The sequence below is a fragment of the Ceratina calcarata genome, unplaced genomic scaffold (genome assembly GCF_001652005.2).
Source record: "Ceratina calcarata isolate Rehan_Ccalc_2016 unplaced genomic scaffold, ASM165200v1 scaffold351.2, whole genome shotgun sequence".
NCBI lineage: Eukaryota > Metazoa > Arthropoda > Insecta > Hymenoptera > Apidae > Ceratina > Ceratina calcarata.
In genome coordinates this window covers 1397268-1419583 of record NW_017158043.1, presented here as the reverse complement: position 1 = coordinate 1419583, position 22316 = coordinate 1397268, and the positions used below count along the sequence as shown (strand labels likewise).

The 22316-nt window shown below is 38.6% G+C and overlaps 5 protein-coding genes across 11 annotated transcripts in view; 3 read left to right on the top strand and 2 right to left on the bottom strand.

Annotated features, from left to right (window-relative positions):
* LOC108625320 (putative gustatory receptor 28b) overlaps positions 1 to 4746 on the bottom strand; it is a 5557-nt gene extending 811 nt beyond the window's left edge. Inside the window, exons 1-4 of one of the 4 annotated variants that reach the window (XM_026813949.1) lie at positions 4464 to 4746; positions 2158 to 4298; positions 2003 to 2089; positions 1896 to 1943 (exon numbers count right to left, since the gene is read on the bottom strand). In XM_026813949.1, the coding sequence (XP_026669750.1) occupies positions 1896 to 1943; positions 2003 to 2089; positions 2158 to 3174 (1152 nt within the window). In that variant the 5' untranslated portion in view covers positions 3175 to 4298; positions 4464 to 4746. Of the gene's footprint in view, positions 1 to 1511; positions 2090 to 2157; positions 4299 to 4463 lie in introns of those variants that run through there. The other 3 variants (XM_026813950.1, XM_026813948.1, XM_026813947.1) reach the window with 3 other exon arrangements.
* A 72-nt stretch (positions 4747 to 4818) lies between these two features.
* Positions 4819 to 6146, top strand: Rrp40 (exosome complex component Rrp40). 2 transcript variants are annotated; one of them, XM_026813953.1, is made up of 3 exons: positions 4819 to 5024; positions 5099 to 5456; positions 5516 to 6146. In XM_026813953.1, exons 2-3 carry the CDS (start codon positions 5263 to 5265, stop codon positions 6048 to 6050), a joined length of 729 nt encoding a protein of 242 aa, XP_026669754.1. In that variant the 5' UTR covers positions 4819 to 5024; positions 5099 to 5262; the 3' UTR covers positions 6051 to 6146. The 2 variants fall into 2 exon arrangements, with proteins under 2 accessions (XP_026669754.1, XP_017880835.1); XM_018025346.2 differs by having other exon boundaries at positions 4819 to 5456.
* A 536-nt stretch (positions 6147 to 6682) lies between these two features.
* Positions 6683 to 14326, bottom strand: LOC108625368 (contactin-2). Of its 3 annotated transcripts, XM_026813952.1 has the most exons (7): positions 14049 to 14326; positions 13318 to 13608; positions 12929 to 13119; positions 12726 to 12855; positions 12478 to 12618; positions 11472 to 11562; positions 11304 to 11395 (listed from the first exon to the last, which is right to left on the bottom strand). In XM_026813952.1, the coding sequence occupies exons 1-6, from the start codon at positions 14089 to 14091 to the stop codon at positions 11504 to 11506; spliced, it is 855 nt and encodes a 284-aa protein (XP_026669753.1). In that variant the 5' UTR covers positions 14092 to 14326; the 3' UTR covers positions 11304 to 11395; positions 11472 to 11503. The 3 variants fall into 3 exon arrangements, with proteins under 3 accessions (XP_026669752.1, XP_017880831.1, XP_026669753.1); XM_026813951.1 differs by lacking the exon at positions 11472 to 11562 and having other exon boundaries at positions 6683 to 11395; positions 14049 to 14165; XM_018025342.2 differs by lacking the exon at positions 11472 to 11562 and having other exon boundaries at positions 11271 to 11390; positions 14049 to 14297.
* A 467-nt stretch (positions 14327 to 14793) lies between these two features.
* Positions 14794 to 22316, top strand: part of rdgB (retinal degeneration B) — a 25955-nt gene continuing 18432 nt past the window's right edge. Inside the window, exon 1 of the mRNA XM_026813944.1 lies at positions 14794 to 14880. The gene's annotated coding sequence lies outside the window, so the exon portion shown is untranslated. The remainder of the gene's footprint in view (positions 14881 to 22316) is intronic.
* The window catches only part of LOC108625371 (uncharacterized), a 3881-nt gene continuing 1534 nt past the window's right edge, over positions 19970 to 22316 (top strand). Inside the window, exons 1-3 of the mRNA XM_018025347.2 lie at positions 19970 to 20606; positions 21082 to 21528; positions 21959 to 22113. Of these exons, the coding sequence (XP_017880836.2) occupies positions 20459 to 20606; positions 21082 to 21528; positions 21959 to 22113 (750 nt within the window). The 5' untranslated portion in view covers positions 19970 to 20458. The remainder of the gene's footprint in view (positions 20607 to 21081; positions 21529 to 21958; positions 22114 to 22316) is intronic.

Here is a 22316-nt window from a genome sequence, read left to right as displayed (position 1 = left end):
GGGTATAAGTACGGAGCCCCGACGCTCCTCGAGTCACTCGATCGGCATTAAGGCCGGTCGAGATACCCCTTTTCCCATCCCTTGCGAATCGTATGCGTGTGCGGTATGAGTATGAGTATGAGTATGAGTGTGTGGGTACCGGTACTAGTGTGCAGTATGCCTTCCTAAATTCCACCCTATAACGGAGCGAATTTAACTTCATCCCTCTTTCTCTCGTTTCAGTCAATCCATTTTGCTCGCGTTTTAGTATACCCGCGTCGCGAATAGTAGTTTACCAGTCAGACTTTGCTCGAGTACCAGAGGGAGAAAAGAGTTGTGGTCCTGTATCTCGGGTGGCCTGTCTCGTCAGTCGCTGGGGTGTTCCTGTTCCATTCCCAGGTGCAGTGCGTAAGCTCCGTGAGACGGATTGGTCGTGGTCAGGCCATTCCTGCGCTGAGGCATCGTCATTCGGGTGCAGGGTCCTGCTCGGCTCGAACTCTGGTGCCCAAGTGAAGTCTGACATTTTGTGCTTACCTTAGTTTCCAATTAGAGTCAATAGTTAGTCCATAGTTAGAGTCAATAGTTAGAGTCTTGTTCGCAATCGTATAAAATCCTTCTCCAATATTCGTTCCGTATAATAGAGTGGCAATTTAATATGGGAGGGGGCAGTGGGGATTGTCCACTGTCCGGGTCTCGAACGTAGTCACCTCCACGCGGTGAGACCTGGGTTGGTAGCGTTTGCAAAGTCTATTCTTTGCAAACGTTACCAAGCAAAGAACTACAATTTAGTTTAAGAATTTTTTGTCTCAAACTGTATGTCGATTGAATTCTGATTAATAAATGGATAATACATGAAACATATGTTGGCATTTTTATTTCACGATCCTTCACCAAATTTCCAATTCTAGGGGTGGCTACTTGAAATCAGTATTTGAGCCGAGTTCCTGAAACATGGGTTGGATTTTGGGAACTCCAAACTCTAGAAGAACTCTAATCATATTTCGAATAAATGTTAAATATTATCTCAATCTTTCAATAATTTAATGCATATACTAATACATATTAAGACGAATTAAGAAAAACAGCTGAATCAATTTCCAGTTAAAATCGAACGAACAGGAGACGAGGCTAAACGTTTATAAACAGAACTCCATCTCTCTTGTTCTCTAATATACTTTCGGTAAAGTTTAAGTTTAATCGAGCACTATTCATGAAAAGTGAACGCTCGAATCAGCGTTAATTTTTCATATCGGTCTGGCAGTCGAACATGAGTCACAAGAGTGCATAAGGTGAAAGGTCAACTCGTATATCTCAACTGTAGAACTACTATTAAACTATAAATTAGAAGATTGATCAGGTTTAATAAGGGTTCAATTCCTCGTTCGATATCTGTCCATCTCCCATGACCTATTCAGGTATAACCACGGGGGCGATTTCCGGGAGTCGCGCTTCTTGCATAAGCAACAATTGTCAACCGTTTTATCGAATTACGTCTAATTGAAAAGAACAGGGATTTTAAGATATTATATGACTACCTTCGTACGCACATTTTATTATTATCGAACAAAAAAGTACTCGTACATCTATACATCAATGATTCATATTTGTATGAAATAAATCCGAGTAACGGACAGATGACCGAACAAGGATAGATTAACGACTGCAAATTGGACATGTAAAAATTTCCACTTTTCTACTCTTTCTGTCTTCTCGTTAGAATTTCAATTTACGGTCGACGTAGTTCAAGACTTCTTGAACTTGCGTAATTCGATAATGAAAAGTAGGTAGAACGCGAATGATATGAAAATGCTTTCAACACAATTAGGCAGCGATCTATATTTGCAGAAACTATATCATTCATACAGTCTACTAGATCGTCTTCATAAAGTATTTATTGAGTTCTAACAAGGTTTTACCAGAAATTGTATTAGTACTAATAAGAACGTAGTGATGCTGCACACAGCCTGAAAAAAACATGTAAATAGAAAGAAACCTCTTTGATCAAAGTCTTCCACGAATTTACCTTAGTCAGGACAGTCGCATCTAACACAAGCCCTTTCGCTGTGAACGTGATCTCCTTTTGTAACACTTGCATCGAAAACAATTTCAACTACAATCGATGAACATTAATGAATCACAAATCAAGGTGCTAACGAATTCCTTTCATTATTTTATTACCTCATCCGTGATCTCTTTATCATACGTGTGTATAATAATTCGATGGATATTCGAGCCAATTCGTTTACCTTGAGTCTTGGCCTTCTCGGTTGCCCAAATAATTAAAATTACTTCTAAGACATGATGAAATACGAAGAACAAGTTGATGGAAAACAATTCTGTGATTCTGCCTCCTTGGTTCATCATTACAAGATATACGTAAAGATTAAGCGAGATGTCGATCAATAACAAGATCAATATCGTCAGAATAGACGCACCAAACGCTGAGTCCATCGTTCTAACGATTTCGCTGATCTCCAGGTGCTGCTTCTTAAGCGTCCTCAGCTCGGCCAGTAATATGGGATTCTTTTGCGAGTGATAAACTCTCCTGAGCAAGTGAGGCTCGTCGTTAAGTAAAATTTCCCTCAGCTTCACGAGGACGTCGTTTATCTCCTTGAGGCAGGCTTCCAACACGTATACGTTATTCGTATACAGCGTATTTATGACGAGAATCACGAAGAAAGGAATCCAAACGGCATAAAGCAGTGGTATTGTGTAACTTGAGAGACCATACAGAGTGAAGCTTAAGGACAGGGAGAACATTAGCGCGTCTTTCGTGTACATCTTCTTAGCCAAGCTGGAGAACATCTTCGGAGGAAGCATTCGAGAAATCTGAGATATTCTTTCGATTATACGTAACACTGATCGTTTCAAAGCGTAAGCAGAGGTGATTACCACAAGACCGAAAATGATGTTAAAAGTCAAGTGCATTCTGTGTAAAATGAATGTATAAATCTCGCGGTAATGAAAATTGACTTTGTATACGCAAAAAGCTAAATACGTCACGTAACTGACGAATATAATTGTAGAGTAAACGAAGTACGGTTTGGAGTACACAAATTTCGATGATACGATTTTGTACGGAATAAATCCCATTAGACGACTGATGAAAACGTATGGGCACATCAACTGCACGTAATTCGTGATCGAGTTCAATGAACATTTGACTCGATCCTTCGCCAACGATGGACGATACATTTTTCTAATACCCAAAATGAAAAGCTTGAGTTTGAATTGGATTATGTACCGATGTTCGTCAAGTGACGCAAGTTTCCTAACTGTTGGAAAGTTAAGAATGCTAATAGAATCGAACTCGTTCGTGAAGCGTCAACGGAATTTAATCATCTTTATGAGAAACATCGATTCGCCGATGAAAAACGTTTTACGATATTACCAGGGGACGTGGCACTATCTCGTGTAGAACAAATCGATTGAACTAATTCAAGGCAAAGTGTTTTATCAATTCTACTTGGTGTTATCTAAAAACTGTATCAAAGCGTCGTTGCATATTCAACAGTTTTAAATTGTCTTGTCTATCATTGGAACGTTATTGCGCGATTTTCTCTGATTCTTATAGAACGTAAATGATGATAAAACGATATATCAGCGAGGAATTGGGTTAAAATAACAATTTTATCGTTAGTGGAAAATATTCTAATAAAACAAATTTCGATTCGAGTTATGCATATCGCTATCGTTATTTTCTCAATTGAGAGCCTATCATTTGACGTCATTTCTGTATACATATATACATCACTTTATCTACTTCCGATGTTTAGTGTTGTAGCAATAGATATAGCATTTTTTAAGACCGGATATCGTACGTGGTTCGTCATTGAGAACTTTTTTCTACGCAAGAGAATTGCGTATGTAAATGGCATTTACGAAATATCTGCACGAAACGATTCCACTTTATATTTTTCGTAATAAGTAAGCAGTTCGATGCAGGAAATAATTAAATTTCTAAACCGGAAGTTTGGCTCCAGAAACGATATGCAAAATTCTGCTGTTCAAAATCATTCTGACTCTCCACCTAAAGACTATGATTAGAGTATCGCACGGGCCGCGTGATCGTGATCTCGAAGTTTCGTCTAATCGAAATAAAAAGCAAACATCGATCTTTCACCGATTTTATACAATATCCTTCGAGCTACAATCATTCACGAGCACCTCATCGTCAGTACATTACCAATTGCAGGCCCACGGTCTATCAGAGCGATCCACACTTTGTCCGCAGTCAATTACATGCTCGATATCTTCAACGTGCCACTCGATTCCGAATTTATAACGAAATCGAAGCGAACACATAAACCGAGGAGACTCTATCAATGAAATGAAAATCTAAGAATACATTAAACAATTTCAATGTATAAAAAACTCGCGTAAGTAAATGTTCCAACAAATAGTTCAGCAAACGCGTATTTGATAATCGGAATTAGTAGCAAAAGTATCGTAATAATAGCTAACGTAGTAATTGGAATACTTACGATAAAAGATAAATACGTCATGAGGAAACGTCTACACCGGCAGTAGTTATAAGAATAGCAGAATTTCAAGGGTAAAATCGAACGCTGGTATATTAGAATATGATGTGATGCACAGAACATGAACGAATAGAACTCACGATGCGAGAAACGCGAAAGGTGGCGCGAAACGCTAAGCAAGGAGAATGCGCGTGGATGCATGATGGCCGCCACGGACTGCGGCTGGCGTTGCTTAGCAACCGCGTCCGGCGAACGGCTGGGAACCGTTAGCGATCTCTGCGAGACGATTGCTGCTGAAAAAATTACGTCCCTCTCGGTTGTACAATTCTTTGCTATAGTTCTAGCGTAATTTTCAATTTCTCTACATTTTTTATCTGTAAGATCGTGGCTGGGTCGGCTGTCGCGTCTCTTGAATTTTAATGCTCTAAGAGCAACAGAGGAAGACTGATAGTCGCCTCTTTCTATTAAATTAGACGAAGCTCCGAGCTCATGAACGCGCAGTTCGAGCGATACCTCAGTCTTTAGATGATTGAGGAACAGTGAGAACCAAACTCCTCAAATCTTGTAAATGACACTTCAATTTCACTATTCTTCAACACACTTGTCAACATTCCTCAGATCGTACTGTGTTGAATTAGGAGAGCTGTACATAACCAAAGAACCTGCTAATCGCACGTGGTACACACAGTACAATGTAATCGAATGAGTATCACCGTAATTTCAACGCTATATAAAAAAAAATTCGATCCTGTACTTTCCTCACCTTTCATTTCCATCAACGTGAAAAGGGGACTGTTTAAAGATGGTAGAAGTTAGCGTAGGAGACGTAGTGATGCCCGGTGATATCGTGAAAGATATTACAACTATTAATAAAAAGGAAACAATCATCCTGGGACCGGGACTTCGTCGCGAGGCAGACACAGTGTTCGCGTACAAAGCCGGTGTTTTGAAGAAAACGCCACCGGCCGTGTACTACGTCGACAGTTATCAAAAACGGTAATTGAAAAGATTTAAAAATTATTATTCGACGGTCATTCGTATTACATTTATTCCAGGTATGTACCGAACCGGGGAGAGAATGTAGTTGGCATAGTGACTCAAAAGGGTGGCGATATTTTCAAGGTGGACATAGGAGCCAGTGAACAGGCATCACTATCATACTTGGCATTCGAGGGTGCCACGAAGAAGAATCGCCCAGACATTCAAGTCGGGGACATCGTATTTGCCAAGCTTTTAATAGCCAGCAAAGACATGGAACCGGAATTAGTATGCGTGGATTCCCATGGGAAGGAGAAGAAGTTAGGTGCTCTAAGCTCGGACGGCATGCTTTTCACTTGTTCTCTGAGCCTCATCCGGAAGATATTGAACCGCAGTTCCCCGCTCTTCCAAACACTTGCGCACAGTCAAGCGTTTGAAGTCGCGGCTGGTATGAACGGTCGAGTTTGGGTGAAAGCAAGGACTATCCCAGAAACGATAGCAGTGGCGAATGCTATTTTAGCAGCGGAATACGCCGCTCCTAGTGATATAAAGAAGCTATGCTCGGACATCGAGAAGACTTTACTTCTAAGTCAACCTGGTAACACAGATTGAATAGTAATACGAACAATTGTTGTGAATGATTATTTATTGTACCAATATTTTTAATGAAAGTTTTATAAATAAATCTGTATGATTTCTTATATGAAATATGGTGATTATTATGACAACCATTCTGACAACCATTGTGATAGAAATGTAGTTATATANATGTGTAATGTAGTACATACATCGTTAGGTATGCTGGTCATTTATATAGCTATGTTGATACAATGAAAAATAATGTTACAATTCATTTATACTCTACCAAAGTTCATAGTACCTACAGTTCTCTGATTGCAATTTAGTAGCACATATTTTTCTTAATGAGTAAATCAGGTCTTGATGGAATACTAAGATGAGTAAATAAAAATGATTACAAAATAACTAAAAATTATAGTGGTGTGATCAGGTCAGTTTATCACCGCCTCAGTTTTCGCCACTATGACTTTTATCGTTATTTCGTGAAACAAATATTACAAAGCATAGTTCGTCTAATACTTCGTAATTAAAAGAAAGAGTTAGTGCCATGATATATCCCTTAATGATTGGAATTATAGTATTTAGGTGGAAAAGTGATTCCCGATATGTAACTAATATTTGTATTTTTAATTGTAGTATGAAAGCTAAATACTAACTAATGATAGTATTGGATATTCAAGCACAACCTTGACTTTCTTTATTATTTCTTTTCCCACAAAAATACTTAAACAATTTTCGAACCAAACATGTTACATTTTCATATTTCTCTCTTTTAAATACAGGATTTGTACGTGATGGTATGTGCATCGTTCGTAGTTTAGAAAATGAACCTTGAACATGTCGATATTAGGAAAACTTGGTTTCTACATGTAATCGCAGTTTAAATTCGACACGACCAATTCTATATACGCACTCGAATCATTCGATTTCCATTTAACTCCTGACCTACCATATTCGGAATGAATTAACTGTAATAAATCAAGCGTAGAATATTTAACAATTTATACAAACTAACTAGAAAACTAAATTCCAACTGCTACGCATATTTTTACGCTTTTCTCTTTCTTTTCTTATAAAACAAATAACCGTGTAAATAAATCGCTAAAAAAGAATTTGGCTAACGCAATCCGAAGGGCTTATCGCAGATCAACACTTAATTAATATCGAGATTAATGCTTATTCACTATGAAATTATTTCTGGAGACAGTGTTATAAACCTATCTCATCGTCGCTTAATTTAAACTCGTTAATGTTAAACTAATATCTTTAATCTATTAGACAATGACAGGACAGATCTGTAGTTTTCACAAGAAGTAAACGCTTTAATAAACGCTTGATCCAAGTTTCTCTTTCCCAAAAGAAATCTGATCGAAGCCTTTTGTAAAAACCACATTACATCATTTTCCCTTCTGGTATATCATAGGCAAGCAGTATGTATGTTAGGGACGATTTTTGGTGCTGACAGCAACCGTTACACTAATCTATGGTACGCATTGTGCTTTTTACTTAATATATATTTCACATACGACCATTCCACGTGAATTAATTAATACCGATGCAATACATTTAACTACGAAGATGTAACGATAAGTGCTGTGCTCGATAATTTCAGTATTTCGAGAGATGTATGATTATCAATGCGAAAGTGGAATGAATGGAAGTGCGAGGACCAAAACAATTTCAAATCAATATAATAAAGTTAATCTGCCATTATCTTTGTAGATTTAAATTTACAATACTGTGATCTACCTCATAAAAATATATCTACTTCTTCACTGTTATAGTATCTGATCATTTTTCTTTTACGTATAGGAAGATGAAAACATTATCTGGCTTAATTAAATATCGAATTTTTAACATTAGTATATGTATTGTGATTCGTTCGAAATATATAACGGAACAACGAAATGGATAGTTATTTAGAACGTGATTAAGAAAATAGTTTTGAGAATGAGAAACGAACATGATTATGTCTTACTGTCTATTCTAATGATATTAATTTCCTGATGGTATGTCTAGTAAAAGTTTTCGTGAACATTCCTATATTATATTGCACGGGTAGATATGCAGATCTTCTATATAATTGTGCAATGGCAGAATTCTAAATCCAGAGGACTAAGCTTTATCGTTAAGTTCCCCGTTAGCGGCTGATAGTTATAAGAATAATTTCTCATTTTATATACCGAGTAACATTTATACTTCATCTTTTTATCATTTGCCGTGTCGTTAATGCCACTAAATGCAAAACTATGCCTTCGCCAGATAGCTTTCGAGACAATTAAACATCTACATTACGATACATCTATTGTTATATATGTCAGCAGAAACGAGTTGATTATAGTTTTATTTCAACGTGCATGACGCACGGAAGGGTCGTGTTTTTTATGTTATTGCTGTAATATTTTTATTACTTTTCTTTCTCTTTAATTAGAAGAATTGTATTTCATAGAAAAAGGAAGCAGTTTCGAATATTGTTAATATAGTCAGGGCTGCAGAAGGCCGATTAAATCTTCAATTTAATTGAACACCAATTAACAATTGACTTGAAATCAGGGGTCGAAAACAGTTCCAGTTCTTTGTGACCATTTCGATCAGAACCGATGTATAACAGTTTGAAACAATTATTCACAAAACCTTTTCAATCCCTATTTTCAAATTTTAATTCTGACTAATCAGGAATTAAAATTCAATTGTTAATCGTTAATTAAAAGACCTGCGACCCTGAATAAATTCGTCGCGAGTGAAGATTCAAGATTTGTAAAGGTGAATGAAGAAACACGACTCTTCAGAAAGGAAAGAGGAACATGATATTCTACATGAGACACTCGTAATGAGCAAACTTACTAGATCACTCTCGAAGCTCGATATCATAGCACGAAATCATTACCTATACGAATACGTAGATAAATATTCATCATTGTATTTCAGCATTATTATTAGTATTGTTATGTATATAAAAAATTGTCTTTGCTTATAGCTAAAATATTATGATGCATCGGCTATATAAATATATATCTTAGTATATATATTTATATCGTTATCGTTATTATCGTAATATTTTTTTCATTAGCGCGTTTATATATTATATACCATTCACAACACAGAGTGCATAGTACGAAGCCGAAATGAGTCTGTTCGCTCCTAATATGATTATACATTGCTGGGAGGAACAGACCAGAAAGCTTCAATGTAACAACGCACAACCAATATTTATACAACCTGCGTGCACCAAATTGCTTCTTGCCAGTTTCTTACATTGACAAAAGCAACGTTTAACTTATACACTGGTTTTAAGTAGAATCGTTTAAGGTATTATGTTTCTCACGTTACAATCTTTACTAGTTAACACATGAAAGACTAAAGACAGACGAGAATTAATTTCCACAACCGTTTCGATAATCATGACCCGACGTGCTCTAATTCGAAATCAATTAAACTAAAGCGACAGCAATGTAAATGAGCGTATCTCTTCGTTCATCCTTGAGAAGTAAAAGTAAAAGAATATATTAATTCTTCCTCGTTTTCCCGTTTACTAAAACAAAAAGCCTCGACGCTAAGCACTTACTATTACAATATTTATAATAATGTATTTTACATAATAACAAATCCTCTGATATGGTACTACGTGTAAATTGTGGAAAATAACTATATGTATCTGTTTGTACAGGAAGAACTTTTATCAAAATCATCAACCTCATTGATTGACTAATCGTAAATCGAATTTTTTGTCGTTTCGACCGAGACACGATGCCGTATACTCTCGATCATTAAAAAATGAACATTCGGAAAAGATCTGTTTCAACGATTCGATTATCAAATTCTCTATTAAAGATGATATCCAAAATATTTCAACTTATTCTACTTTCGCCCTATATATTTACCGCTAATCCGAATGGAATGTCAACCGAACTTCTGAGTGATTTCGCGAATATCGTGAAGTGAATTATTTTATATATTCGTTACCCTCCTAAAACGTGTCTGTGTATCGAAACTTATTTTGTTCATGGAATTGTGCTATTTCGTGAGGATTCAGTTTCGATGAGATTTGATTTTACAGCTTCCCATAATTCGATAGCAGTGGATATTGCATTTGTTATTAAGGTGGTGCAAAAGCATGTTAAAGCATTAGATCGACCACGTGCAACGTTGCGAAAGTTACGAATAATAATATTAACAGAGTAGAATAATATCTTAACGATTAGAGTACCATAGTTTGTACACTGTACACGCTCTCTGAGTCGCAGGATTTTTCCAGAAAGAGCATAGTAGTGCATCGAGATTCGTGTGACCCTTCGTTTCTTTGGAAGAAAACATTAGGAAAACATAAATTCTACAAAAAAAAAAACGAGTGCATACTCTTGTAACAATAAATAAATACAAACAAAAACGAGAGAGAAAACAACAACTGTCCGCAGAGACACAAGAAAGGAACTCTTTTTACCAACGACTTCTGCACACCTTAAAACGGCAGTAAGCAAGCCTTTGTCGTACCCGCGCGTCTGACGAGAATGTCTGTCTAATCGGATGATGTGTATCATTGGCGAAAGTCTTACTTTCTGCATGATATTGTCCGTCAAAATCTCGTTCGCGTTTTCTCGATAATGGTTAAAAATAACTGTGTAAAAAACCTGTTGCGCTCATGCAGAACGTAAGAGGAAGGTTCACCTCTTAATATTAACGTCATGTGTGACTTCAGTTTCTTTCTCAAAATTTTGTGTCTTTTTATCTTTGTTCTTAAAGTTACAGTCTTACTAAGGATATCTTTGTGTTGCTTTTTTTTTGTTGGCTTACAGGAGTTCTTTAAGCTCGATTACTGAGCGATAACATCGAAGTTTCTCATGTCAGAACATCCCGGTAAACGTTTTCAAAAAATTGCTACTCCATTTCACAAAACCTAGCAGAGTCTTACATATTCTTTGAACACTTTACATTGTTTCGCGAGTGAAAAATTTACTTCGTTAGAACGCTCGAAACTGTACCTAACGTAATTCAGTTGTCCCAGCCGTTCCGAGCTACGAACATAAATCCCCCGCCGCCCCGTGCGACGATCGTTATCGCGTTTCATCGCTTACCTTGTTTAATTCCTCGCTAACTTGACGGATTTGAGGCCTCTTTTATAATTCCGGTTTACTTACGTTTAAGGTGACACATAAAAATTGTGCTCAAGCCACTTGTTAATAAAAATTAGCCACAGAAAATCTATGTGTATAATCGCTAAAGTCGCATAGGTTGCACGACGCTGTTATTGTTCAAGCGCGTGGTAGTCTGGTTGTTGAAATTCTCGTCTTGCGGTATGTGCTCTGTTCTCTCGTCGAAAAATCCTGGATTCAGAATGATATTGGGTACAAGTTCAATCACCTCCTGCTCCTCCAGCTGCGCTGCAATTCGGGAACGGAGTTTAATTTTCATTGGCCTGGGCCACGAGTCATATTAGCTTCTACCCTCTCCCTTTACCAGTGTTTGCTGGGCCACGAACATTTTTTTTTTCACGACTCGAAATTCAAATTTATCGTACTCGAACGCAACGCGGGAGTACAGAATATATCTGGAATAAATTACGGACTCTTACCCAGCAAATAATATATACGCTGCGTCTTTGACCTAACGTTTTTACAGTCAAAGACTTACTAACACGCGCACGTAATGTTATCTAGGCCATAATGCTCTATGTTGCTATCACAGTACTTTCTATTCATGACACTAATCATTCTGCATAACATAATTTTATACAAACCACCGGGGATCACCGATATCGAACGTAATAGTGTGAAAGTGGGGTAAACAAGTTGATCGTTTGGAAAGAATAAGATTGGTGGTCGATAAAATCCATTCATAAAGTTATAGGCATCATTCGTATAAGGAATCGTAAAAGGTGCTACTGACAGGCAAACTGTACAGATATATATGTATATATATAGATATACATATATATGTATATATAAAAATATGTTACAGATTAATTTCAGTGCCTTATGTTGTTAGGTGTTCGGTGCAATAGTTATAAAAGTGTCATTGTTAAATTGTTATCGGTAAGAAAACCGTTGGAATGCTATTAAATTTGCAAGGTCGAACGCTATAGAATTCGTTGAATGCTAATGAATTTGCAGAGCGCTTGCAGTAGGGAAATATTAGTGAAAGATAATTGGCACTGTATTAGAATAGCGCTAAATTGATTGAGAGCAGAATAGCTGATGTAAAGAAAGCTAGAGATCAGGGCCATAGATAAGTTAAGTGGTTAGTGATGCTATCGTTCCTGCTGCAGATATTCTCGTCTAGATAATCGTGTTATAGTCGTCTTCTTCTTTTTCTTCTCGGAAAGAAAAATATGATGTGATCTAGCATACGCTACGTTAGTTCATTTGCAATGGAAGGAAGTAAATTACATCAGCAGAAATAAGTAGCATGAAAGAGACAGAGTAGAAGCGAAAGCTTTTAGATAAAGTTATCAGGAAATGCTTACAGGGTACTTTGCACTCACGATAGAGGAGGTAACAAGTACCTATACCAAGAATCAAAAGTGTACCCATAACTATCCCTACTGCTGCCACCCAGACGCGAGTGTCAAAATTTTCTACACCTGCTAAGAGATGTCTTGCAAGTTCTGAAATAAGTGTCAACCATAAGAATTATTGTCAAACGCAAACCTATCGTTGAAAAATCGTATTCGCCTCGTTCTACATGCAAGGTTTAAGCTCGAAACATATGTACCTAATTCCTCGATACTGTGATGGGTATGTCCCTCGACCTCGACGATCTCTCCTCTTCCCAGCTGATTCGTTGCCCACACTCGGAACAAGTATGTAGTGTTTGGCACCAAGTGATACACATCGATTTGCCTCTGGACAAATTAAAAGTCCGAATCAATACGGTACCGATAGGAATTCGGGCGGAAAGAGAAGAAACTTATTTACAGAATTTGGAGGAATGTGCGTTGGAACAATAGGCTTCCAGTCTTCTGGTTCTTCACCTTCATGTGGTTTAAGACGATATTCGGCAGTGAAATCTATGATAGGATAACCACCTGTACCAGCTACTTCCCAAAGAATGTTTGCCAATATCGTTGACGGTTTTACCCACACATTGTGTAAAGCCGGAGGAGGAGCTGGGCACAGAATAAAGATCCAACGTCAATACCCTGTTAGCGAAATGTATGCAGATTGGCAACAAGTGCCGATACAGATATGTTTTCAAATCCATATACATCTGTATCCGCATTTAGCTCCAATTTCGTAAGCCTCGTAGCCTTAGCTAACAGGGCGATGATTGAAAAATAACATCTGCATCCCTGATTCTTGCTTACTTCTAACTTGTACATTGATTCTAGTTTTGACAGCATCGTGATCATCATCTAAGGTGCACGAATAATTTCCAGCATCATCTGCACTGACATTAATGAGTTCCAAAGCTCCATTAGGCTCGACTTTTAGTCTCTCAACCTGTCCATCCTCGCGTCCCTCCCTTATCCACATCATTCCAATAGGTTCTCCTGAGTGTGGCAGAGCATCCTCTTGTGCACATGCTAGAGTCAAGTTTTCTCCTAGGTCTACAGCCACAGATCTTATTGGCACCGAAGTAGAAACTTCGTGCCATGCTAAACAAAAATAATCAACGACTTTCAAACAAACTATAATGTTGGATCGTCTATTTGATTACTAATTACAAAACGATCGTGTTTACTACGTTCTACAGAATAAAATTCGTTAAAAAAAATTGCTCGATAAGAAATAATATGCTAATTATAGCGTATCGTTTCGCGATAAGTCGATGGAATCGCTGGAAGACGTGGGAACGGGGAATAGAACGCACGAGCATAAAACGCGGAGAGATCAGGCGGTCGGGAAATCGAGATACTCGTTTAAAATTTGCATAACTCGACCCTGAATCGTAACGATCGTGCACTCGCAGCCCGATTTACACGACGTGCACGTACATATACAAGCGCGCGAAGAACGAGACCCGAGAGAGCGTTATAGTGTTTCACATTGATCCGCAGGTGCACTTAACGCCTGAACGAATCCTCGCCGTTCTTACCTGCCAGTGAGAGTATCAGCGTGATAATTCTACGAACAACCATCCTCCCATATTAGACGGCCTCGCACGGATTGATGCATACAGGGACAACGTGTTAAGGATCTTTTCTCAGCCGCATCTCATCGGCCGATCGATCTCGTTTTCACACGTTTTTTAAACAACACGCTCACTACGCGGGAGCTGTCAAACTCATCACGCTTCGCGGAACACCGCCCGTCCGGCGCTCTTCGGATTTTATTGAGTTGCCGCTGGTGTGCTCTCGTGGTATCTCAACGAACCTTTATCATCAAACGGCAGGGCTGCAACTGCATCAAAACTGAAAGTAGCAGCCGGCCGACGAGGACGATCTAACGAGGGTGAAAAACGACTGATCGGCTTGTTTATCAAATTTGATAAACGTACGATGAAACCGAGGATACGATCGCGTTTAATCGACGACGATTTCATATGGTAAACGTTATTGCATTCGAAACTGCGTCGTTTCGATTGGAACGGTCTAGAAATGACTAGTTACCTCGTTAAATTGGATCACTGCATCGATACTCGCGTACATATATCAGAACTGGTTGAATCTGCTTTACTGATTGAGGAAGAGCCGCTCCATATTTTTTCCTCTATCCTCGTTCGGGATTAACCAGACAAAAACGATAGACACCTCGCAATGGGATAATCGCGCGGTAGTTGCCTATGATTACTCGGTGTTTGCGTGCGTGCGTGTGTGCGTGCTTACTACTACTACTCCTACTTTATATGAACTCCTTCTAAGTATATGCGTATATGTGCAAGTGAACCGTGACGACCAGAGGACTGGTTGAAATCTGTCGTTGAATCGGTATGTATACGTGCATGCCGCAGGCGACACGTTTAACCATCAAGTCAGTTTCCAGAGAATTCAACTGTCAGACCTGTCGCTATAATCGCTTCTATAAAATTGTCGAATATTCACGCCTGAAATCTGTGTGCTACCGACATATGTATTTATAATATAAGTAGATGGACATTTGTTATCCGAAGAGTAAACGTTTCAGTCATGTAGGTTTATCGTAGATATAAAACATCTTGTGTTAAGTTATTATCCTTGTATCGTTTCAGTTTGTATAAATATATTTTCTCTTCATTTTATTCGTTGACAAGATCATTTCATTTAACTAACGTTGTGTACGTCTGATTTTATCCTACTGCTTATTCATTCAACACGTCCCCGGAAGGATGTATTTGAGACTTAGAGAATAAAAGTACCTTTTGAAACGTTTGAAAAATATCCTGTCTTTACATAATCGACACTTTCCTAGTTTAAATGGATGGAATATATATATGTATAATAAAAAGGCGATATCTTCCGACGTTCTCTATCCTGTTCTATGTGACGTAACCAGTGACGTCAATAATTTGAAAGATCGATTCAATTGAAATTCGCGTTTTTCCCGATCTTTACCCTTATTGAGTACTACATTCAATTGTCCTAATCTAATCGATCGAGTCAGTGACGCAGAAGCTACATGCTCTGCTCGTACAAACTCCTCTCTGGCTAGACAGATATTCAATTCTATAATTTTAACACTTCATTCCATATGTATATACTCGTCTTTGAATCGAGCGTTGCTACATGTTGCATGTATATGCAACATCGGGACGTGGTACGTCGGTCTTAATTATCTCGGATTGTAATTAGCAACGTGGACAGATGATCTGCGGCGCGATATTCATTTATGCGGGAGGATGAAATTAATTACGTCGACGCAGAAATTCCAAGAGGTACCAGAAGATCGTTCGCGCGGATCGTTATTGCGATATCTATAATGTTCGCTTCCTAATCGTTGGGTAAACTTAGATATGGTAATACTCCAACAACATCTGCCAGTTTCTCAATCTTGATCGAGATTTACAAATCAGATCCTCTCACAGGTTATATGCATTAATTCAATCGGGTCTTATTGATAACAGTTGTTCGATTCAATAAAAATGATCGGACAGATAAGAATATTCAGTAAATACGTATTGATATTATGCATTTCGCTGATAATAATAAACCGTGAAGGGAGCAGAGTAGTCGCGTGATAACGGGGCTAATTTAATCCTTTTATACAGTTTCTATTTAGAAGTCAATACAGTGGGAGGGTGCAACGAACTCCTACAACTATTTCAATCGCGTCACCTAAAAATCTACGATTTTAAATAGATCCAACTTCGCATTAAAATAATATTAATTTCATTTGATAGTCTGTATCTTTTTATCTCTTCGGGTCTCTATTCTCCTTCCTTGTTATATTCAAATTGAACCGCTTCGATCGACCTGGTATCGAATAACATTTTGAAGGGCATTTCGTCTCTGTGCGTTAATGTCGAATGACTAGACAGGGTTCACCACGCGAATGACATTTTAGTAAGTGCAGTCCAGCATTTTCCTGCTGCCAGAATGCAATTTGCACAAGAGTTCAAGCCGCTGCGTTAATTAAGCTCTCCATGGCTTCACCTTTTGTACGCATTCCTCGAATCTCGCGCTGAACTATAATTTCGAATTATCGAGATACTTCCTATTGTTTACCTTATTTTTGTATGATATCTGCTTTTAGTTTGAGAATAAAATTGGTCGATGAAATCGAGTCATAAAGTTGTAGATTTCATATAAGGAATTGTATATATTCACATATTTTAGTATAGTTTGAAATGTTCAGTAGCCCTCATTTTTTACCAAGTTTAATCGCCGATGAAAGTTTTCATGAAAAATCGCACAATGCGTGACACTCCCGGAAACAGAGTCTAAATAAAGAGAAAATATCGATGAGACATCGGGCAAGTGTATTCGTCGTGCAATTACTCGTGAATCGAAAGGTTCGTTAAAAAAAAAGAAATAGCAAACAAAAAAGCTTTCATCGACCTAGTTTCGCTTTCGTCCCGGGTTACTTTCGTTACGCCCTACGCCGCAAACTCGCAGGATTTCCGCGTAACTTCCCAATTATATTCATCCGCTGAATGAAATTTCGTCCTTGGTGCGCGATATATTTCTTTTTTCCATCCAGAATTTCATCAGAGACAAATGTGTACCGTTTTCATTTAAAAATAGAACTCTTTCTCGCTTCGCCCTTCAAGCTGAAGATGTAAGCTATCAGATATTTGACTAAAAGCAAACAATTTTGTTCCTGGCACACGATATTTTTATCGAGAATGATTCCGGAGGTAAAAGAGCAAATTTTGATTTATAACAACAGAATTGAACGACTCTTAGATAAATTCTTTCTATACGAGCTATCAGGTATTTGACTAAGCAAATAATTGCGTCCTTGGTGCGTAATATTTTTATCGGGGCTGATCTTTCGAAGATGAGAGTACAAGTTTCAGTTTAAGACCAGAGTTCAGCGAGTCTTAAATAAATTCTTCCTGGCACGACCCTTAGGCTAAAGACGCGAGCTATCGGATATTCGACTCGGCGAATAATTGAACTGTTAATAATGGAGTAGAACTGTAGCGAAAGTTTTGAGCCCCGGCGTATAGAGAAGTTTACAGGATCGGATGTGAGGCTGGTGGAAAACGGGCTCGTCGTACCTCTACGAGCACCCGGTCCACCCGCTGGGAGAGAGGGGTGGAAGCACTTCGACCCGGACTCTCGAAATGTCAAAGGTTGCCGCGCAAGGCGCATCGAAGTATCCCCGTTTTCCAGAAGCCGCCAGACGAACGCGATCCCATTGTTTCTGCTCCATCGTCGGGCAATAATTATCATCATTTTCATTCTGCGCCATTTCATGACTGAGTCCCTACCGCCACAGAATAGGCGTTGTCTTTGAAAATTAAAGGTGTATCCACGTATCCACACACCTGCCTCCTCAGAGTACATAATTTATGTTTTTTAAGAGATTCAATTATATTTTGTAACGTAACAAATTAATTAGGAAGTAATCTGAGCAACGGGTTATAATTAGACCACTGGAGACTTATAGGGTATCAATTAAACAAATGAAATCTAACGAGAATTCCCTTTGAACACAAATACTCCAGCCTACACGTAATCAATTAATTTCAATAATTAATTGTAACATGGATCCAATCACTATTCAATTTCTCTGTTATTCACTTCCGTTTGCAATTATCTCCCCAATTTAATTTCTGTTATCTCTGGCACAAAAGCTAACGTGTGACTCTAGACTTTAGACGAAACATTACATTCTTAGTTCAGATAAACTGCTAAATATTGTTGATTCGAGGATAACACATAATTGAATCGAGGTCCGCCAAAAATAATGTTTGCTTACAAGAAACGACTTCGCGCGATCGTTCCCGAAGCCAGTTGCAAATTCCAATGAATGACGTAATCGTGGAAAATCGATACCGACGACGAAGACCTCATCGGGCGATTAATTATTATTTCGTTCAAGTCTGAGAGCAGTAAATCGAGTCGAACCACATCCATGGCCAACTGCTTGTTTCCAAGTATTCGTGAATTAATTGCTGCTTCTCGCTTCGACCTTTTCTGTTCGAAATCTAACGATCCTTTCATTGCGTTTCCCGTCGGCTTTCATTAATAGGAAGACCTCGTTACGTTGGAATTTCCGAGCCGCGTGCTCTTTGCGCTTTAGAACCGTCGATCGTAAACATCTTTTAGAGGTTTCGTCGGAAATTGCTCGACTAATGTCAAAGGTTCGAGAAGTACGAGCCTCGCCGGCTTTCCACCGGAATTTATTGAAAGAAATGGATCTCGCGAGTCCGTCTGCCCTTCTGGCCGCGACACATTAAATTACAGTTATCTCAGTTGTTCTGTACCACCGCCCACTCGCATACAATTTCGAACTTTCAACATTCGTAATCGAATAATTCGCTCGCCTCGACAATCGGCCTGAATCAAACACGAGTTTCAATGTTAAGATACGAAATGTTATAATAGTTCACTGAAAATAATTCGTGGAATTATGTACAAGGATAATTCTGTTCAGATCTCTGATAAAATTGCAGTTGATGCAATTCTGCAATCAGTCTATGCAATTTTCTTGTAAAGATGAAAATAAATGAGAAAATGATTTTTCTACTATTGCAATGCTAGTAGGAGGTCGTGATATACAGGACTACGTGTTTACTACTTCCTACTGACCTCAGACACTCTGGCGCTTCGTCGAGACTGCATTTTAAGCGCAGCTCCATTTATCTTAATGTTTTATTAATCTAACTGTATCGATTCCCATGGAACAATTTCAGAACAAGCAAAAAGCAAAAGATTTTATTAATAAAAATCTATTAAATTTATATATATATATTTTTTAATCTTAGATCAACTTTTGCAGTTTAGTTGCATTTAGAATATTTTGAATTTCACATTGAATCCATACACACTGTGAAATGGTAAGCACGAAGTGAATCAATTTGCAAGCTTAATACGATTTCATTAAAATAATATTGACGATACTTGATGATATAAAAATATGTTGTAAAATGTGTGAATTGTCTTGTTATTTCTAAATTGCATTGACTTTCAGAGCACCGTTTCTAAAGAACGAATCACCAAAAGATTTTACTACGAAAGCTGTATTAGCTTTGTGTGTATCTTAATCTTAGATGAATCTATGCAGTATAGTATTATTTCGAACTGCACATTAAATTCGTTTATACACAGTTTAGAATATCAAGCACGAACGGAATCAGTTTGCAAGCTGAACACAGTTTCACTAAAATAATATCGATGATATTTGACGATATAAAAAAAGTAAAAATATATGAAACGGGAAACGCGAGCCGAGTCAATTTGCAAGCATAAAATATACAGTTTCACTAGAATAATATTGATGTTATAAAAATATATCGGAAAACGTGAAGATACGATGAATTGCGCGTACCTGATTCACCTCTGATAGATTTCCGCGGGCCGGGGATTGAAGCTTCACAACAAGTATTACAGAAGAGCGGAAGGACTGCTATAAATACGGCTGATTCGCGAGCGTCACAGAGAATGAACGTTCGTGTACCGGAAACGCGATGCTTGTCATGAAACGTAGTGATAACCACAGGAAGGAGCAGTGCGTGTTCTCCGTCGTTCTAGAAAAATACCGAAAACTCACCGAATTCATGGCGATTTTTGTAAACGTCGCCGAGATATTATTTCGGGTATAGTAAAACGCCGTACGAATATTTACCACGCGTCTTTATCAAGTTTATCACCGAAGTTTATTCCGAGCATGGAAAACGTCGGCGGTGGAATTCTTTAAGTAGTTCGCACACGTGAAAATATTCTATAACAAAGGAGGACGAGTTTACGTGACAAAAGAGTCCGATTGCGAAAACGACAAGGCTGAACGGCGACGTAGCTGACGTGAGCATCCACGGGACACGCGTTCAATTTTCGGAAAAAAATGTATCGAGCCGCTACGACGCAGCTTCGTTAGGAGGAATTGCGAGTGGAACTCGGAATACGCGAAAAACCGTGAGCCATGGCGTTCCTCAAGTTTAAGCTTCCTTCGACGATGCTCGTCAGCGGTGTCGTCACACGCCCATCGTTAATTAAAACCGGCACGATTTCCCCGAGCGAAACCAAAATTCCGATTGGGAAAAGAATACACGTAATTGAATACAAAGAAGGTTAGATCTTCATTCTTTCCCGAAATATTTTCGCTATTAAGCTATTCACAATAGACCGATCGAGCTATCGACAGGAAACGTGATGTTTTAATTCCCTTTTGAATCGTAGAACGGGACAAAGCTTCGTTGTTATTTGGTTGCAACACATCAAATGCCCTCTGGCAAATGATTTTCCATAAAAAATAGTTCGATTCGTCTCTTTGTTCTAATTAGAATAGTTCGCGTGCGACTCAATAAATAGCTTAACTATTTCTCAGTTAATGTTACGGGATTGCAACATATGAGACGCACTCTGAGAAATGATTTCTCATAAAATGTGCTCCGATTCTTCTTTTTATTTTATCGGAATAGTTCCTGTATGACCTGAATCAAAACGTAGATCAATTCTTCTCTTTATTTTACTTGCTTTCAAAACGCTATCGTATTCCTTGAGTATCTGTTCTACATATGATCTGACGAGTTAACGATTGTGCAGCCAGTGCAACGAACAAGAGCATCAACAGAGGTTTGCTATCGCAGTTCCTTTCGGCGTCGAACGACTCTTGGATGCTGTCCAAGGAACTTCGTCCTTCGTTCGCCCGCGACTCCCAGCATCCGTTAACCAAATTTTATTTCTCCGTCTATTCGTCGCACGCCATGCGGTCGCGTAAAGATTTGTTAGCCGGGTTCAAGTCTGTTTCCGAGAACGTTCGCAATTACTCTTCATGCAAGGAGCCCCGCGACGACAAAGCGAAACCGTGCGAGCTCGCCGAGAAGGAGAAGGAACAAGAATTACCAAAAGACTGCTCCTCGCAGCTTGACGAGAAACAGGAACTGTGTCAGCAGTCTGAGACGCCGTGTCCACCTCCTACCTATCCCGAAGATCCCGGCGTGTGTAAACCAACTCCTTGCCCGGACATACGAGACTACTGTACCACCCCAGGTAACGTTCCGTAATCCCATTGATTCATGGATCGCTATATAAGATTATTCTCGAGCTATCTCGTTCAATCATCGTGCAAGTATGATAACGTGGAAATTCCAGCTGTTGTTAAAATATTTCCTCGCCCGATTAGAAACCGAAGAATCGGGTGATAACGCTCCACGTGTTATCACCAATAATCAATAATTCTAACGAGTTCTTGAGACAACACTTTTTCCTTTATCTATTGTGCCGTCACGCAACGTGTTGAGTAACGGTGTGCCATTATCTTAAAAGCACTGCGCTACTTGTAAAAGCTGGCTCGCGCGGTGACAGGCGGGTGTCGAGGGTTGCATTTTAATCTTTAACGATCGGTGGCGATGCGAGTAACGTATTTATACAGTAACGTTCTCGCGTGCGATAATCTAACGGTACAATTACGTGGTCGTAGTGTCGTATAAAGAAACATTTTGGAAATTGGTGACTCTACTTTCATTGCCCGTGGTTATACTCGTGTCAGGATTCGTTTACACCAGAGAATTGGAAAACAGGAAGCAACCCAGGCCCGAGTTCGTCGACGTTCCTTACTTGCGAAGAATCGTCAAGGTATTCCTCCTCCATCGATTTTAAAGATATAAGTGATCGCATACAGGGATTAGATACGGCAATTAGTTGTATTAATAACTCAAGTATAACAGGAATCGTATGATTAAAGCGCAACAAATTAAATGCACTTCTTAAGAATGTATAGGCTATATACTTAAACGATGCTAGCATGTTGAATTTGTTATTATAGATTCCTATTACTA